The 18,658-nt window shown below is 47.0% G+C and overlaps 3 protein-coding genes across 4 annotated transcripts; 1 reads left to right on the top strand and 2 right to left on the bottom strand.

Moving 5' to 3' along the window:
- Positions 1-338: 338 nt before the first annotated feature.
- Positions 339-3,601, bottom strand: LOC142888007 (barH-like 1 homeobox protein). The gene is made up of 3 exons (XM_076026013.1): positions 2,950-3,601; positions 1,548-1,752; positions 339-534 (listed from the first exon to the last, which is right to left on the bottom strand). The coding sequence occupies exons 1-3, from the start codon at positions 3,323-3,325 to the stop codon at positions 339-341; spliced, it is 777 nt and encodes a 258-aa protein (XP_075882128.1). The 5' UTR covers positions 3,326-3,601.
- A 607-nt stretch (positions 3,602-4,208) lies between these two features.
- Positions 4,209-9,596, bottom strand: cfap77 (cilia and flagella associated protein 77). Of its 2 annotated transcripts, none has more exons than XM_076025490.1 (7): positions 9,366-9,596; positions 8,694-8,763; positions 6,739-6,841; positions 6,100-6,340; positions 5,903-6,020; positions 4,977-5,078; positions 4,209-4,494 (listed from the first exon to the last, which is right to left on the bottom strand). In XM_076025490.1, the coding sequence occupies exons 1-7, from the start codon at positions 9,398-9,400 to the stop codon at positions 4,321-4,323; spliced, it is 843 nt and encodes a 280-aa protein (XP_075881605.1). In that variant the 5' UTR covers positions 9,401-9,596; the 3' UTR covers positions 4,209-4,320. The 2 variants fall into 2 exon arrangements, with proteins under 2 accessions (XP_075881605.1, XP_075881606.1); XM_076025491.1 differs by having other exon boundaries at positions 9,319-9,409.
- A 450-nt stretch (positions 9,597-10,046) lies between these two features.
- Positions 10,047-17,411, top strand: qsox2 (quiescin Q6 sulfhydryl oxidase 2). Its single transcript, XM_076025489.1, has 12 exons — positions 10,047-10,464; positions 12,176-12,276; positions 12,369-12,417; positions 12,505-12,610; positions 13,503-13,593; positions 13,694-13,839; positions 13,948-14,103; positions 14,188-14,317; positions 14,434-14,556; positions 14,660-14,810; positions 14,959-15,147; positions 15,561-17,411. The coding sequence occupies exons 1-12, from the start codon at positions 10,230-10,232 to the stop codon at positions 16,145-16,147; spliced, it is 2,064 nt and encodes a 687-aa protein (XP_075881604.1). The 5' UTR covers positions 10,047-10,229; the 3' UTR covers positions 16,148-17,411.
- The last annotated feature ends 1,247 nt before the right edge of the window (positions 17,412-18,658 follow it).

Raw genomic sequence — 18,658 nt, 5'->3', positions numbered from 1 at the left:
TATCAAATCGAGCAACAGAGTCAAAGATGAAGTTGTTTGCATATTATTTGAGTGATGGAAAGAAATGCAGGTAAAAAAGTGTGAGCAGGCCAGTCTGCTGCTCCTGCTGCTCCTGCTTGGCTTCCTGGAAATATTCTGTCCAATCAGGAGCCACAAACTCGACCTCTGCATCCAGATTGGGAGTCCTTGCATCAAACGCTCGAGAGCGTCACCTCCTGGCCAGCAGCCACTTCAAATCCCAGGAGTTCATCCCCCCCAAACAATCTCTCATATTCCTTCAGGTATTTATTTGTAGTTTTTTTTTTTTTGTTGTTGTTGTTGTTGTTGGTTGCACACTGTTAACGGTGCTGCGGGTCGACAACGTGGCTGAGGATGCGAGGCAGCAGCGGGGGCGGAGCCTGGGGAAGGTTCCGGTACAGGTAGAGGTCCAGAGTGGGCGGGGCCGGAGGGTACAGGAAGTGCGAGGGCAGGAACATCCTGCTGGCCTCGGCCAGGAACTCCAGGCCCACGGCCGACTGACGCTTCCACTTCGTCCTGCAGGGGGAACAAGCGCAGCGGCAAATTTCACATTTTATTCAAAACATAATTTGGATCATAATTAAAAATCAGAGTCAGTTATTTTTCTCCTTTTAAGGAGAAAAATAAAGAAAAAAAAAGTGTAAATATAAAAAAGAAATAATAATAAATAATATCAAAAACCACATGAAAAATGTATGTTTTAGGAAAATAGTGCAGCCACTCAAAAACCAACCGGTCCTTTTTGGAGGCAGCGAGACCTAGAACTCAATCACCAGGCAGCACTCAATAAAAATAAATGTATTAATAAATAACTGCTGTTTGCTCCCCCTGCACTTCCCTCGAATCGGCGCTAAAAGCTCCAGATTTGTTACAGCATCAATTATTGATTGATAATTATAGGCCGCACTGCTGAATTTTTGATCGGGCCGTGTTCATTATTAATCGAGGCGTCTCACCGCCGTCTGTCCGCAGTGATACGCGGGCCGAAACACACACGCAGACACCTGAAATAACTCGCAGACGCGGCGGAAAAATGAAATATTTATGGTTTTATTTTGCTCCGGCGCTAAAGTGTTGTGTGAAAAATACATAAGAAAAATATTACACGATGTGTGTATCAAAAATTTAAAGCGGCAAAATGAGATTTATTTTCTTGGTTTTGTTTTTCTGGGTCCAAGCCCTCACTTTCTGTTCTCGTACCAGGTGTGAGCTCACCAGCCGATTCCTTTACTTCCTGTTCTGGTACCAGTTCTCACCTCTGACCTCCCTGATTCAGGGTCAGGGTTCTGGTTCCGAGTCCGACCTCGAGTTCGGACCCCAGGTCGTCTTGACCTCTGGCATCCCATAACCTCTGCTCAAGAAGTCTTGATCCAGAAGATCTTCTGATACCAGGTGATGGGTACCAGGTGATGTATCTCAAATCAGCCAGTTTGACCATCTGATATTTGACCTTCTTCTCTCCTAAACTCCAGTAGCTGCAGCTCACCCCACTACACCACCTGGCATCCGAACCTCTGAGGGGTTCTTACCTCCGGTTCTGGTACCAGGTCTTGACCTGGGTGTCGCTGAGCTGCAGCGAGGCCGCCAGCTCCATGCGGTCCTGGACGCTCAGGTACTTTTGCTTCTGGAAGCTTCTCTCCAGCCTGGACAGCTGCTGGTCGCTGAACGCCGTCCGAGCCTTGCGTGGTTTCTTCAGACGAATGGCGCCGCCGTCGTCCGAGGCCCCGCCCGCCACTGTTGATTGGTTGACAAGGGACAAATTGATTGATCAGTCAGTGAGGAGTGCCGTCGGTCGGTCTGGCAGGACAGTGAGATCCTGGGAACAGCAAATATAACAATTGCTGGCTGAATTTGAAGGTTTGGAAGGTTTGTTCAGTCTTTTTGTGAGCAAAAAAAAGTAAAAAAATAAATAAATAAATAATCAAACACTGTTACATCAACATGGTCCATATTCATCTGGTCTCTTTGTTAAGATGCAAAGGTTTGATTTTATTGGTTTCAAAAACCAAACCTTCCCGACACCCAAAGAGGTGGAGGTTATTCCGCCTGATTACACTGATTCATCGCATTTCCTGATGAATCATTAATGAGCAGCTCTGCATTTCTGCCTCATTAAGACAACCAAGTCGGCCTCAGAAGGAAAGATTATTTTGAAATTCTAAACAGACAAAGGTAAAGCGTTTATACGTTTTTCTCTAAACTGTAAAAGAGAAAAGAAAAAAAATCTACCTGTTTGTTACATTAAATTTAGTTTAAAGTCAGTTTGCGATGATGGATGGAAGTATAAATAACAGTTCTATTATCATAACTCAAAAAGTGAGGTATATTTGTACGAAAGTATGTTATAACAATAAATAAATAACAATAATTATTTATGTGTTTTGTTTTGAATTTAGATTAGTTTTTAAATTTAGTTGTTTTTTATTTGACAATTGAGTTCAAGATTAAATAAAACAATTCATATTTTCAAGGGTGCTTGTCGTCTAATTTGTAAATAAAAAACAAAAACAAAACAAACTTTCACTTTCGGATTAATTCAACTGGAAATTTTGGTTACTTTCAGCAAAAATGTTTAAATACGTTGGGAAAAAATGCTGCGACAGGAAATCCCTTGCAGCCAACTTGATTTCAATCAGGCAAATTATAGTTTTTGGTGTAAATGTATTTAGTTGTTGTTGTTGGTTTAAAAAAAAAAAAAAATTAACAGTAGATGTCCAGACTGCTGAATTCTTCTCACTTCTAATTCCAATCATTTAAAGCCCTTTAAGTAGCAAAGATATTCTTCTGTATACTAAACTGTGCGTTTTAAGAGATTATCATTAATTGTGTTAATTCGGCTACATTATCATTACTCGTCGCTTCATGTGAGTATTAATTGATTATTATTAATTTACTGTTTGTACTATTGTGAGGATATATTTGAGTTCTCACCTCTGGACTCGCAGTCGGAGGACGAGCTGCTGTGACTTTTGTCCTGAAAATCTTCTTCCGGTACCGACTGGAACGGCCCGGGCTGTCCCTGGTGGTGACACACCCGTCCCGGGTCCGAGTAGGCCGGACACTCGCCCAGGATGTCCCGGATCAGGAACGACGAGCTGCCGCTGGCGGTGCGGGGCTGGCCGGCCAGCACGGCGGACTCCAGCCGGCCAAGGCGCACCGTCTGCGGCGACGGGGGCGCCGAGTAGCCGCTGCAACTCGCCGGGCTAAAGTCCGGAAGGTCGACCCCGGAGAGGAGCGCCGCGGGCGGCCCGAGGGAGAGCAGGGAGTCGATGAGGAACCGGGAGCAGGCGGAGGCAGAAACCTCCATCTCCGTCCGGACTCGGGCGACTTTCCTCGGTCAGTCGGTGCGCACGAGCATCGCCGGGCAAGCGGCAGGTGGCGTGACGCAAACACACACACACACACACAAACCGACAAAACTTACGGCTGCTTTGACGTCATAATGAAAGACTAGAAAACTAAATTAAGAGTCCAGAAAAGTGCAGCGGGCGTTATCGACGGTTATTGATCCCGATCAGAAATGAATCCATCGATCAGCCGCTGCTTCCTCAACAAGAGAGGGAGGAAAGAAGGAGGGAGCTCCTCCTCCACCTGTGTGTGTGTGTGTGTGTGTGTGTGTGTGTGTGTGTGTGTGTGTGTGTGTGTGTGTGTGTGTGTTGGATTGAAAAGGTGGTCACATTTCGACCTTTAGTATAATGCATAAATCATCCATTTTCTTCACGCCCAGTCCTGGGTGTCCTGTTGTTGTTTTTAAGTGATAAATATTGTATAGAATAATGAAAAATTCTCACCATTGAATTATTTGCCCTTGAAATCTTTGAGTAAACTTTGGGCATCATTTACTTAAATGATGCCCTCATTGTCGGGCCAGGCGCCCTGGTTTTTGTTTAAAAAAAAATCAACCTAATAACTGCACAGCCATAACATTAAGTAGCTACAGCTGATAATAGCAACCTTACACAAACCGACTGATCCAAAAATCCTACATAACACACCCACACAAATTGAAATCACTGACGTGATCAAATTTGACTTCAATTCACGAGTTGTTTCAGTTTAAACCATGGGTTGACACAGGACAAGACACAATTAGAATTCTTCTGGTTTATTAAAAACCCCAATGTGTTCACACAGATGTTTTGATTCTTCAATCAGCAGGAGCTGAGAGCTTCCTGTCTTCGGTTTTTGTCTAAGTTTTGTTATGTAGGTATCACAGGGGGGTCTGTGTGCGCCGGCGGCCCTGCGGGACTGGGCTCTCTTTGAACACGCTGGGCTCTGTAGTGCCGTCCCTGTGGAGAACCCTCAATCTAATGGTGGAACAACTTGTTCAGACACTTCTAACACGTTTTCCTCCTCGGGTCCCGTCGGATCGGATTCCTCTGGGCGCTCGGGTCCAGACGAGGGTTCTGAGGCGTACGACCCCATCGCTCGGCGACGGGCCTGTTGGGTCCTGAAGGTGTCGAGGGCGGGGCCGACCTGCAGGGCAGACGCACACCGGAGAGCCGTCAGATGTTTGCGTCCGTCGTCGGCGAAAACAACATAGCGAAGCAAAGCAGAGTGGAAGTTTGCAGAAGGTGAACGGGTCAGTAGCTGTGTTTCCATGACAGTTTTTCCCAAAATGAAAGCGACGTTTCTAAAGTTTTGACAAAGTGTAATTGCGATTTGCAGGTGTTTCCACTGAATGGTGTGAAACTCCATTTCCATGTTGTTTGCTGTCAAGAATGATTGTTATATTTTTTCTTGTACAAAAATATTCCGTCTCCTCCTCCGTCCAATCATAACGCGCCATTTTCACTGGTCAGTGAACTGGTCACGTGACCCCGTGCGTCACGTCCGCTGACGTGTCAATGCAAAAAAAAAGGTTTTTCCAAGCGTAGCTGTTTCCATGACCAGCCGTTCATTACGATATTTAGGTTTTGCGCAGTTCTCCGGCGCACGGACCCAGCTGGTGCACTTGCCTGTGTGAAGCGAAGCAGTTTGAAGGGGGTTTCAGTGAAGGGCAGAGGCTGGCTGCGCCTCAGCAGGCTGGTTCTGGTGTCAGGGATACTTCCTGGTTTCACCTGGACACACACATCAGAAAATCGGCGTAAACTACCAGCCACTGCGTTTTTGACGGCTGCATGTTGGTTTCATGTTGTAGACCAGGGGTGTCAAACTGAAATGCACAGTGAGCCAAAATTTCAGACTTGGACAAAGTCGCAAATCAACATATAGTTTATGAAAAAAAAAAAAAAAACAGTGAAAACTGAACATTTTTACATGGACCCAAACAAGTTTTGCTTCAACCTGAATATGGAACAAACAAAGCTTCATACTATACAATAAATAACTTCATATTGCACACATGCAAGATCCAATTTCACATTTAAAAAACTCATAAAAATAAATAAAATGTCAATAATAAACTTATGCCTCTTTTTATTTGCAGACTTCTAATTTAATTTTCAACTATAGCCTTTTTCCCACAGCCTGCTTATGATGACTTAAAAATAAAATACCAACAATAAACCAATTCAGTGGTAATAATATCCTTTAATGAACATCCTGCCCTGACTGACGCCCCAGCAGAGCATTCTGGGATTTGTAGTATTAGCGGTTACATGTGCTGTATAATAGCAGTTGGCCAGCTGCTCTAGTAGTGATTTAGTGTTGGCCTCATGGGCCAAATATAATTACACCATGGGCCCAATATAATTACACCATGGGACAAATATAATTACACCACGGGCCAAATTTGGATGTGTGGGCTGTTTTTTGGCGCTCCCTGCTGGCTAAACTATGTCATGCAGATTTTTTTTTTGGGGGGGGGCGCTTTGGCATTAAAAGCTGAAGCTCCGCCTGCCTTTACTATACAGTTGCTTGGCTGTGTACTGCAGCCACTCACCCTGGCTCGGAGCCTCTGCTGCTCCTTGTCGTTGCTGGGCAGGTTCCTGTTCAGCTGTTCGTCGATCCAACGCCGGCCGTACTGGTGAGAGAGGAGGTCCGACAGAGGAGACGACGACCTGCTTGGAACACGGCGGGTTAGAGGCGCGTCTCTCTGCGGCGGCGGTCACTCACCAACTCACCGGCCCGTTCTCTCACCTGCAGGTGGCGACGCCAAACGTGATGTCGGGCAACTGTCGGCTCTGTGAGCGCTGCCCCTTGCGTGGTTTGGGGGTGTAGTCCTGGCCCACAAACATGGCCCTCTGGGCGCGGTACTCACTCACCTCTTTGGCTGTGACCATGCCAGACTTGACCGCGTCCCGGTTCAGAGCCACAATGTTGGGAGGGGGCGGTGCGCTCAGCGCCGGGTGGGCGGTGTGAGCGCTCCAACTGGTCAAAACTGTCACAAAGTGACAAAAAGAAAATGGCATTTTTCCTTTAATAGATGTCGGTCAATAAATAATACAAATATTTTCTAATGTACCTCAGACTTAGAACTTTAGATGCATCAATATTATTGGCTGCAGCAGAAAAGCCTAAAAAACTTTACGCTAACTAAGATTCAGGAACCAAACAAAAAAACCAAGCTAACTATGCTAAAACCAAGCAGGAGGCTGCAAACAGAGGGCTAAATAAACAGTTATTCTTTGGTGTGGCTAGAGAGATTTTTGAGCAATGAACGGTGTGAGGCTGCTCTACTGGAGTCTGGGAGGAGATGGGACCTTTTGACCTTTTCAGTCCCTTTGGTTCACTGCTGATCGAAGAGTTTTGGTGCTGTTTCAGACGGGTGGGACTTACCCTCAGCGACGCCTCCTTCCTTGATTTTAATCTTGCTGGTTCCAAAAATAAAATCTGGATCTGGACGGAATAGACCTCTGGACATGGTTTGACCTAGAGGGGCCTGCAGAAGGGGAGGGGAGGGGGGCATCATCATCATCATCATCACCACCACAATCACAATCACACCATCATCTCCATCACCATCACCATCACCACCACCACCACCCCCTCGACCATCATCACCACCACAATCACCATCACCATCATCAACATCACGAGCTCTTTATTTGTCTAAATGGGTCTGTGCCGCCATCTAGTGTTAATTTGGGGGCCCTACACCAATTGGCCACTAGTCATGAACGATTACGACGTCACAGCTGCTCAGCGTTTCATTGTCGTCAATACGGTCCTCTCTATTTCCCCTGCTATCTCCTATTGGAATAGCCATGTAAATAACCTATGTTGGAAGCAAATTTGGACTCTGCCCCCAATTTTTTTTTATTTTATTGTTAACAAGGTGAAGGAAGTGTCATTCACAATCATTCACTGTGTTATCTTTGTGAAATTTAAGCATGACCTTGATTTAAATTGTGTTTTCTGTGACTCCCATCCAGACACTTTTACCCACATGTTTTGGAAATGCATTTATACGCGTAAATTATGGCGAGACATTTGTAAATTTATATTAGATAACATATACTGTGACTTTGAGGTCCTCTTTCAAAATGTACTATTTGGTTTTACATACTTTGACCCCTCAGTTGCAAAAGAATACTTCATTATCAACCTGATAATAATTTTAGCAATTCATAAATGCAAGTTTGTGTCACACTGCAGTGAGGTTGCGTCTTGTCTTGGTGTTGTTTTGTCATTTCCTGTTTTATTTTGACATCATTACTAACCTTCCTCTCGTTTCAGATCACTTCCCCCTCCTCATGTGCCACCTGTGCGTCTGACCCAATTACCCATTGTCTCCACCTGTGCCTCATCACCTCATGTGTTTAAATAGTCTGTGTCTCCCTTGTCTTGTGTCGTCACGTCTAGCTCCCTGCCGCAGCCCAAGAAAAACGCACAGTAAGCCGGTTCAGCCTTGAAGACGAGTGATTTTTTTTGTTCTTGATGAATTTTTGTTCTTAGTCAAAGTTTAGTTAATTGTTTTGGAGATTCTGTCATTTAGCCCCTCTTAGAGTGATTTTTCGTTTCTACTTTATTAGCCCTTTTGCATTCCTCCCAGTGAGCGCTTTTGGTTTCAATTTGTTTTAGTCTAGGTTTATCCTTTAGTTATATGTAGCTTGCCCCCATTTTCCTCCTTTGGAGTGATTTTTAGTTTATCCCTTGTTTTTCCCCCATCCTCGGCCCTTTATCCCTCGAGCAACTTACATCTTGCCCTTTTGTTTCATAGATTAGGTACTCTAGGATTTTCACTGCCTGCTTATTTTGATCACTTGGTTGAGAGGTGTATCGTGTGTTGGGTTCAATAAATATCTTTGCCTCTCACTACCCTCTGAGTCCTGCCTTGAGTCCCAGCCTGACAGTTTGTTAAGTCAAAACCCGTTATGAAGGAACTGCAGATATATTTCCATTCAATAGCTGTTGCTAAGAGTAAGAAAACATTGCAAACTGTGAATTTATGCTCCCAATTTAACATCTTTTGCTAATTGCTCTGTATCCCTGGCGTTCTGTTGTTTTTTTTCCTCTTTGTCTTGTTTGCCTTTCGTTTATCTAATTATTTTTTTTATTGCTATTGATGCTTTTGTTTCTTTGTCCTTGTGCAAAGTATAATTTGTCTCCTGTTATGTGTAAATTCTAATGTTTGTGAATTTAATAAAGATATATTAAAAAAAAAAAATAATAAAAAAATACGGTGCTCACGCTCGAGTTCTGACACAGTAAAAACTTCCCATACTTTCACAGTAAGGTTTTAAACTATTTGTTCGAGCTGTTTATTATGACCAAAGAAATGCCGTGTTTACCTTCATGATCAGCGGATTGGTCAGCATAGACTCCCGGACCACACCCATCCTGCGCGAGGCCATGGTTCTTCTGAGTGACGGTGAAGAGCGACAGGAAAGACTGTCTCTGTGTTTGTTCTGTAACTACCGTAGGCCCCACACACTTTTTAAAAAAAAAATATATATATATATATATATATTTATAAATAAATAGAGTGAGTTAAATTCTGACTGATCATTCAGAATTCTGAGAAAAAAGTCATCATTCGGGGTGTAAAAATCACGCAATTACGCAATCACGTAAAAAATTACCTTAATCTGAGAATTAGGGGCAGAGTTTCGAGCTCTTAAAGGCGGAAATTTGACTTAAATCTTATAACCGGTGAGGGATAAAACAACAGATGCCTTAAAGCAAGTAAGCCATTAACTCAAGATGCCAGAACTCAAGTAAATCTTTTTAGCAGATTATCTGTTCGTTACTTTTGTGCAACCGATCACCAAGTAGTATTAAAAACAAACACCCCGACATTAGAGTTGAAGGTATTTTACATAAAACGCAAAGGAGTTTCTGTTCACTTAAAAACGACGCTAAAACACATCAAAAGTTACATTACTTAAAATTCCAAACAAACCTTATTAGACCTACCTGTGTTGCTTTAGTGAACGCCACTAATGAAAATTTGGTTCACCTACTTGTCATGGCCTGTGTTGGGCTGCCGGGTTGCCATAGAGACAGCACCACTCAACAGGAAGTTTCCAGTTTAGGGCTTCAAAGTACAGAGATGATTTTCATTCAAATATTTCACCAAAAATGCTATTTAGGATGAATAATAGAACAATTTGCCGTGAGCCAATGGGAGCGCTGCTTTCTTCAAGGAAATAGATATGTATAATTGCTTATGATGAGTGAAAATGAATGTTAATAAAATAACTTTCTACAATAGTTTGTGTTCACGCTGTGTGTAAGAGTACAACCAACTTCTGTAAGTTAAATAAATAAAACTCCACGGTCAAAAACAAACGATTCAATATTTACTACACAAACGCATTTGAGGTAACTTTCTTCCGAAATATCCAAAGGACATCTTCTCACGTCACTTCTCCTGTCCCCCGCCCCAATCTTAAAGATCGTATTTAGGACAGAAAACACACTCCAGTTTAAGAAAAAAGAAAAACTGACACAGGCGTAAAGTAACAGTCCCAACACGTACAACAGCCCTTTGCCGGGCATTCGTGTCCTTGGTTGTAAACTGGAACTTTCCACAATAGAGTGTTTTTCGTCATTATTTCCAAACACAGTTCACCAGTTTTTGGCGGCGCCGTTAGTCGTTGGAACTGGGCTCGGAGTGAGACGTCTGACCACCGCCTGACCACTCTCTGCTGTAAACACACGTAGCTTGGATGTGAGCGGGGCTGCTGTTCTCATGTCGCCCCGGTTCTTTCAGTAGGTGATCGGCAAAGGAAAAAAAAGAAATACAAAAAACAGTCTCCGGCTTCTCGACCGTTCTCCCCCGACCCACCACCCCGGCTCCCGTCCTGGTCCTTTCCGCCGGAATAATGGTCTGCTCCTGGCTCCAAGCGGCGCTCGTCCTGTGGCTCGTCCCCGGGTGTGTGCGAGCCGCCGCCCGCCTGTACACCGAGGAGGACCCGCTGCTGATCCTGAGTAGCGGCAGCCTCAAGCCCACCGTCACCAACTCGTCCTCCGCCTGGCTGGTCCAGTTCTTCTCCTCCTGGTGCGGACACTGCATCCACTACTCGAGCACATGGAAGGCTTTGGCACAGGACGTCAAAGGTGCGCCATCCCTCGCTTTATACTAACACCAAACTTGATTCGATTTATGTATCATTTATATTTATTCTTTGCGTATGGAGGGCAATACAATATCTATGTTGGGATATATTTGACCAGCAGTGTCCTTCTCCTTAAATTCGGCACGCTTTATAACACATATTCCCGCCTATGGCGTGAAGTAAACCTCGTTTTTGACAGCTTCTGTGATGCGGCCGCCAACCTAGAAGTCGCTTGGAGTGGCCGCAAAAGTGGCAGATTCTTTAGCGGACCTCTGCGTGGTGCCGGCACGACACCTGAACTCCTCACTCAAGTGACACACAGGTGTCGGTCTGTCTTCTCCAGACAGACTGGGGGAGGATTACCGACACCGCCGAGTCAGATTATGTCTAATGAGCTAAAATTAGAGCATCATAAAGGAGGCGGCCGGGGCGCTCGTTAGCTTCATTCCGCTAACTGGAAGTTGGTAACTGGGCAGCGAGTGCCACTGTTTCCGGGCTACATGGACCCCGCGGGTCTCAGGAAGTCGAATCGTAAAAATCGATCCGCTATCGACTGTCAACAGTCTGACTTTCCGACTGCTGTTAGCCCAGTTAGCCCAGTTAGCACACAACAGGCTGCCCAACAGGGCTGGAAACACACCGGCTGGTGTCACTGTGCGAGCGATCACAGTTTCCAAACGCAAAACAAAGCGTCTGTTGCTTTATTGGACGTTGGCCTGGCTGGGTGTGCAGGTCACAGCACACGCAGTGATGATTTCGACAATACAACAAGGAAGCAGACGACAAAGTTCACACTGTTTTGCTTCAACGGTTGTGCTTGGTAACACAGATGCAGTCGTTCCTCTCATCTGAATGGGTTTTAAACCGATTCCTTGACCTGAAGAGTGAAATATCCACAAATTCAAATTTTGGTCGTTGGGTATTTATTAAAATCAGTCATTTACTCTGTTGGTTCATGTAAAATGAGCTGAATCGGAATCCCAGTATTAATCACTCAATATGCTGCCAACTGGAACATTTAATTGTAAAACAAACAAACAAACAAGATATCAGAGTGATGTTTTGAGTATAGTGTGTGTGTGTGTGTGTGTGTGTGTGTGTGTGTGTGTGTGTGTGTGTGTGTGTGTGTGTGTGTGTGTGTGTGTGTGTGTAGAGGTGTGTCAACTCTCTCTCTCACACACGCACTCACAGCAGGAGGAGCTGTGGGAACCAGTCTGCTGTCAGTGCTCTCTGGGGAATAATTCAACTGGAGAGCAGCTGCTCCCTTACAAAAATACACACACACGCACGAGCAGATGCACTTAGAGCACCACACACACTCCCAGCTGTCTGTCAGAGTGCGGGGGTGCAGTGGGGTCGGAGGGTCTTTGTTTCCAACATGTCCTTTGACTCGGACAGAAGGTCCAGACAATGAAAGCAGGGAGTGTGTGTGTGTGTGTGTGTGTGTGTGTGTGTGTGTGTGTGTGTGTGTGTGTCTGTGTCTGTGTCTGTGTGTGTGTGTGTGTGTGTGTGTGTCTGTGTGTGTGTGTGTGTGTGATGACGACCAACATGTGACAGTCTTGACTGGAGAAGCTCTTCAGTGTGTCAGCGGCGCCACTTCCTGGTGACAGCCCCTGCTCCTGATTGGCTCATATATTTTCTTATTCTGTTCTTTGATTTGTCTGTCTGTCTGTCTGTCTGTCTGTCTGTCTGTCCCTCCCTCCCTCCCTCAGACTGGGAGCAGGTCATCGGCGTGGCAGTGTTGGACTGCGCTCAGGAGGAGAACTTTGACATCTGCAAAGAGTTTGGCATCAAGTTCTACCCGACGTTCAAGGTACGCCGTCACCTCCCTGCGTGTCCGCTGCACCTTCTGCTCTGACCTGCAGTGGGGTCGTGACCTTCTTTGTCCTGCTTGTCTCTCCTCAGTATTTCCACGCTCACAGTGCAGAGACGGAGCGAGGGACGACTTACAGAGGTGAGACTCCGCCCCCCTCTGGTCCTCTGACCCCGCCTGTCCCGGACCACCTGTCTCACCTCTGTCTGTCTGTCTGTCTGTGTCCAGGTGCGGACAGAGAGATCCAGTCAGTGAGACAGCTGATGGTGAACATCCTGCAGAACCACACCAAGCTGGACTGGCCGGACCACTGTCCCACGCTGGGACCGTACAGGTACCAGAACCAGTCCCACATTTTTTTAATTTAATTTTATTCATTGTTTTATTCTTGCCGCCTGGTTTTGAACCAGTGCTTTGATGTTTGCTGTTAATGTTTTGTTGGTTTTTTATGCACATTGTGGGGAGTTTGAGCTTGATGGGGAAATCATTCCCTCCTATAATTAGAAAGGAAACTTTCTAATTATAGCTAGAGAGATAGAGAGAGATGGAGAGATAGAGAGAGAGGGAGAGATAGAGAGATAGATAGAGGGAGAGAGAGAGAGATAGAGAGAGAGAGAGATAGGGAGAGATAGAGAGATAGATAGAGGGAGAGAGAGAGAGAGAGTGAGAGAGAGAGAGAGATGGATCGATAGATGTAATTTATTGATCCCAAATTGGAAAACTACAAACTAAAACAAACTAATTTGAAAAAAAAAATTGAACTCAAAAGGTTGTGAACACTTTCTTGAGGTGGTTTCTGACAGATGTAAGAAAGTTGATCTGCAAACTGGGAAACACCGGCAGCGTCTCTTAAACTACTTTATGTCTGGTAGCAGCAGACTGACGAGAAGATCAAAATGTTCCTCTGTCTCAGTCGTGTGTGTGTGTGTGTGTGTGTGTGTGTGTGTGTGTGTGTGTGTGTGTGTGTGTGTGTGTGTGTGTGTGTGTGTGTGTGTGTGTGTGTGTGTGTGACTTTGCTGAAGAGGTTGTTGTTGAGTTTTTCCAACAAAGTATTTTTGACTTTTTGTTTCCGACTGGTCTCATTATGTGGGAACAAAGACGCACAACACACCACCAACGCACAACACACCACCAACCCCCCCACCCCCCAAACAAACCCCAACACTTTGAAGAAGCAAAGCAGCGTGTGGAGTTTGTTGTTCACTTGGATCTGCTCTCCTCCACAGCTCCGTGGACCTCCTCCCTCTGCTTGGCCGGAAGTCGGACCGCTACGCAGCCGTCATCGTGGAGGAGCCGGAGTCGTACGTGGGGCGCGAGGTGAGTGGAGCGCAGCGTCTCCGGTCGGTCTGTAGGGGGCAGCAGAGGAGATGACGCACCGCCCTCTTGTTGTTGTTTGTTGTTGTCGTCTGGGTCTCAGGTGATCCTGGACCTGCAGCAGTACTCTGGTGTGGACGTTAAACGAGCTCTGAGCTCCGACCGCCCCCTGCTGGACGCCCTGAAGATCACAGCCTTCCCCTCCGTCTACCTGCTGCACCCCAACGGGACGCACTCGCAGCTGCACGTGTGAGTGAATGCACAAACACACACACACACACACACACACACACACACACACACACACACACTGTGTGATTTCTTTTTAAAAATTCTCCTCCTCTTTGTCTCATTCAGTGAAAAGAAGCTGCGTTTCTTCTTCTCCTCCTTGCTGCGGACGCTGCCCGGAGTCCAGCGCAGGCTCAAGTCGGACAGCAGCCGCACTTCCATTGGCGGCCAGACGGGGGCGCTGACGGAGCACCAGAGCAACGAACCCTGGAGAGACTTTGACAGGTGAGCGTCTGGTTCGGACTCACCCGCACCTCGTTTGGTTTGGTCGCTGCTAGAGGAGCTGCTACTGTTGCCCCTCCCCCGCAGGGCAACGGTGTACTCGGCTGACCTGGAGTCAGCCCTCCATTACCTGCTGAGGGTGGAGCTGGCCACCCACAACACCCTGGAGGGTGAGGAGCTGAAAATCTTCAAAGACTTTGTTATGCTGGTCACCAAGGTAACAGCCGAGAGAGCCCAGAACCAATCAGCCTGGCCGCTCGCAGCCATGTGACACCATGTCTCTCTCTCTTTCTCTCTCTCTCTCTCTCTCTCTCTCTCTCTGTACCTGCTCAGCTCTATCCAGGAAGTGGCTCTGTGGTCAAGCTGATGGAGACGCTCTCTGATTGGCTGGTCAGCCTGCCGCTGAATCGAATCCCGTACCAGGCTGTTCTGGACCTCGTGGACAACAAGATGAGAGTGAGAACGCGCGCACACACACACACACACACACACACACACACACACCCGTGCCTCAAGAGGAAGACGCACCAGCTGACTTGACTTCCTGTCTCATGTTCAGATCTCAGGTGTTTTTCTGGGGGCGGAGCTTCGCTGGGTTGGCTGCCAAGGCAGCAGGGCGGGGCTCCGGGGTTACCCATGTTCCCTCTGGACACTGTTCCATGTCCTGACTGTCCAACACGATGCCACGCCCAACGCCCTGGACAACACTGGTATAGACACACACACACACACACACACACACACACACCCACGCACGCGTGTGCGCGCTGACTGCAGGACTTGCCACCTCTGACGTGTGTGTGTGTGTGTGTGTGTGTGTGTGTGTGTGTGTGTGTGTGTGTGTGTGTTCTTGGGAAGGTCTGGAGGGCGAGGCGGCGCCGGTGCTGCAGGTGATGCGGCGCTACATCAGGACGTTCTTCGGCTGCGAGGAGTGCGGCCGACACTTCGAGGAGGCGGCCGCCGCCAGCATGGAGCAGGTGAAGAGCCGCCAGGAGCAGGTGCTGTGGCTGTGGAACCAGCACAACCGGGTCAACACCAGGCTGGCTGGTATGAGCACAGACACACACTCACGTTTTGTTTTTGTTTGTTTATTAGCTTTATTAAAAGTTGAAAATATTTTGCCTGTGCAATCAGCCACCAAAAAATACATTCTTTCTGCCCCCTCCTCTTCTTCCTCCTCTTCCTCCTTCTCCTCCCCCTCCTCCTTTTCTTCCTCCTCCTGCTCCTCCTCTCCTCTCTCCTCCTCCTCCTCCTCCTCTTCTCTCTCCTGCTCCTCCTCTTCTCTCTCCTCCTCCTGCTCCTCTTCTTCCTGCTCCTCCTCCTCCTTTTCTTCCTCCTCCTGCTCCTCCTCTTCTCTCTCCTCCTCCTCCTCCTGCTCCTCCTCCTCTTTCCCCTCCTCTGTTTCCTCCTCCCCCTCCTCCTCCTCTCTCTCCTCTCTCCTCTTCCTCCTCCTCCTCCAGGCTCCCTGAGCGATGACCCCCTCTTCCCCAAGGCTCCGTGGCCAAGCCCCTCCCTCTGCCCGTCCTGCCACGAGGAGAAGAGCGGCGTCCACGTCTGGAACCAGGACAGCGTGCTGCTCTTCCTCCGCCATCACTACGGCGCCTCCAACCTCTCCCCCAAGTATTCTGTGACCCCCCCGCAGCTCCCCGCACCTCCTCCCACCTCTGCACACAGCACCGGGCCTCAGGAGGAGCAGAAGGCGGCAGGAGGAGGAGGCGAGGTTGAGGAGGAGGAGAAGACGAAGAAGAAGAAGGAAGAGGAGGAGGAGGAGGAGGCGGAGGCGGCAGAGAAGAAAAGCGACGAGCCGCCAGCGCCTCAACCCGGACACCGGGCTCACAGGGGGGAGGGGGGTGGGGGTGTAAGGGGGGAGGCGGGTGAGGACGGCGGGGGCGGGGTGTGGATTCTGGGTCTGGGCTTCAACAGCGTGGACATGAGCCTCTGCGTCGTCCTCTACGTCTGCTCCGCCCTCTTCCTCATGTTCCTCTTCTTCTTCTTCAAAGTTCGCAACAGGAGGTGGAAGCTGCGCTACTCCCGCCTGCCGGTCTGATCCGGTCCGGTCCAGTCCAACCCGGCTCACCGCTCCGGGCGGCTGGTTTTGACTGGATCAGGCCAGTTCGGGATGGAACTTTGGGGCAGGAGATTTTCAAAGTGGGACTGGAGTGGATTTGGGACTAGGCCGGTTCAGGCCGGACCAGGCTGGATCAAACCGGTTCACACCGGTTCAGACCAGAACTGACCAATCAGATTCATTCAAAGATTTATTGTGTGCTTGTTTTTTGACCCTCATTTTGTGGTGAATCCACTACGTCGGGTTTAATCCTGTGAGTCGCGACTCGTGAGTCTCCGGTCCGGGTCGGTCCGCGGCGCCCCAGTGGCGGAACCCGGAAGCTGGTCTGGACCGGCGTCCTGTGAAGAGCCAGTTTGAAACCTCAGTCAGACTCTCAGGTCTGGATTTATTTATTTTTTTCAACCGAACCCACTCGTTCATCCTTGGATCGGGACCAGGAGCCTCCCAGGACTGAACCGCAGCGGTCCGGTCCTGCTACCTTCACTTTGTGCCAAAATGCTGCTGACTGGCGCCAGTGACGCCGTCCTCTCAAGCCCCGCCTCCTCCACTTGCACTAACACTGGGCCTTTGTGTGCGAGTGCGGGCGCGTTGCTCGTGTTGAAGTTGAGAGGAAACCAAGACGAAACTCCAGAACTGTGAAACTTGAACATTTTCAGTGTGAACAACACAGTGGTGCAGATCTTTGGCTCTGTTGTCTTTGGCGCCCCCTTGTGTACGCTGTCGACACTTTTTGCGACTCACGACGAGCCGGAACGAACCCCACTCTGATTTACTGTAACAGGAAGTGACATCATAGATCTCCAGACATTAACTATTAGCTTACATTTGGAGCGGAGAAGTGACTTTGGTACCGACAGAGAAGAAAAACCATATTAATAAAATTGTTAAAACCGAATCAAGACACTTTTAATGAAGTAGATCAGCAAAGTCAAATTGAAAAAAATAAAATTGATTTATTTTTTTTAGACGGTGAAAAAATAATTTGAGTAAATTCCAGATAAAGGATCTATTTTTTTGGTGATCTTTTTGAAAGTTCTTGCTCAAGTTGAGTGCATACTTTGAGTAAAATTTTGATTAGAAAACTCCAAATGTAAATTGACAAGAAGCACAGACGAGGAAAATGTCATTTGTGTTTTTTTCTCTAAGGGGTTAGATTTTGTTTTCCTATACATTTCCAGCTCACTGCTGCCTTTATTTTATTTTCATTCTCATCAAGTGGGAAAAATAAATGAAGTAAAAGTGCGGATTCCTTGTTTTTATTAGGAAATGCGAGACTGTGTTGTATTTTATCCGTTCATTTTTCTTTGTTTTATTTCTCCTGCGTGGCTTCAAACCCAGATGTGCTGCTACTCAGCAGATTGGGCTCACACCTCAGGGATTGTGAAAATTTAAATATATATATGAATAAATTAAAAAAATAACCCTCTGTTCCATCATTTACTCTCTAGTGCCATCTAGAAACACTAAGACAGCCACTTTGGATCGTAGGAATATCGTATATCAATCAAATCAATCATACACTGACACACTGACCGAAATCAAATACAAATTCTGTACTTCTGCGTCTCAAAATGCAAAGAAATTCAAATATTTTATTTGACCAATCAAATGCCCCCTTCAAATGATGACTAAGGAGACGTTGCTGGTTAAAAAAAGTATTGTACAACTTCTTTCAGAGTCTAGTTTATCTTATTTTTATATTTTCTCCTTTTGCCTTCGTCGCCTCGTTGAGTTTTGTGTGACCGTACTTGCAGGGCGACAGAGTTCTGCTGCAGCCGTCGCTCGGTCCGATTGATCCTGCGTCCTGCTATAAAAAGGTTCCGTCTGCGGTGACGACAAAACCTGCTGAAACCCGATCAATGTTGTTGTATCTGCCAGTGCCTGGATGCAGCGTCACGGCTGAGGAAAAACTCCTCCGCCTGCCTCCGTCCCCACTCTGATTTTCTGTGTCTGGTTTCTGTGTCTTCAATCGGGTGTAAATAAAGAAATAAATCACATCGTCATCTCCATCTTTAAAATGGCTGCTGGTGTTTCACTGCAGCTCCAGAGTTTTGACACTTGAATGTGTCTCAAAGGTTGGATTAAAGAGGGAACAAATAGAAGTTGATCATGTTTAGGATGAGAAGCGTGCTGGACTGACACCAGATTCAGCCTTTTCACACACGTCCACATGTCCCAGGTCAGGACACTTAGAGTCGCTACTCACCAGCCGCGTCGTCGGACCAGGCATAGGCAAACTGAGGCCCCGTGGGCCATATGTGGCCCGTTAAGCTTTTTAATCTGGCCAACCGAACTTGGAGAAATTATATAAATAGTAAGTAAGTCATAAAACTGCTGTATTTCATCCATTTATCAGTGTTTTCAGAGTCATTTCAGTCAAGAGCTAAATACTGTGGGGCTTCAAAGTAGTGTTGTAGTCAAGACGGCACCAACCGGGACAAAGACCAGACCAAGACTTTATATAATCAAAGAAAAATAACAACAAAACTG

The sequence above is a fragment of the Nelusetta ayraudi genome, unplaced genomic scaffold (genome assembly GCF_046127955.1).
Source record: "Nelusetta ayraudi isolate G7.1 ecotype Tasmania unplaced genomic scaffold, CSIRO-AGI_Nayr_v1 ptg000018l, whole genome shotgun sequence".
Taxonomy (NCBI): domain Eukaryota; kingdom Metazoa; phylum Chordata; class Actinopteri; order Tetraodontiformes; family Monacanthidae; genus Nelusetta; species Nelusetta ayraudi.
The sequence above is the reverse complement of the archived record's forward strand: the minus strand, read 5'-3'. Positions and strand labels throughout refer to the sequence as shown.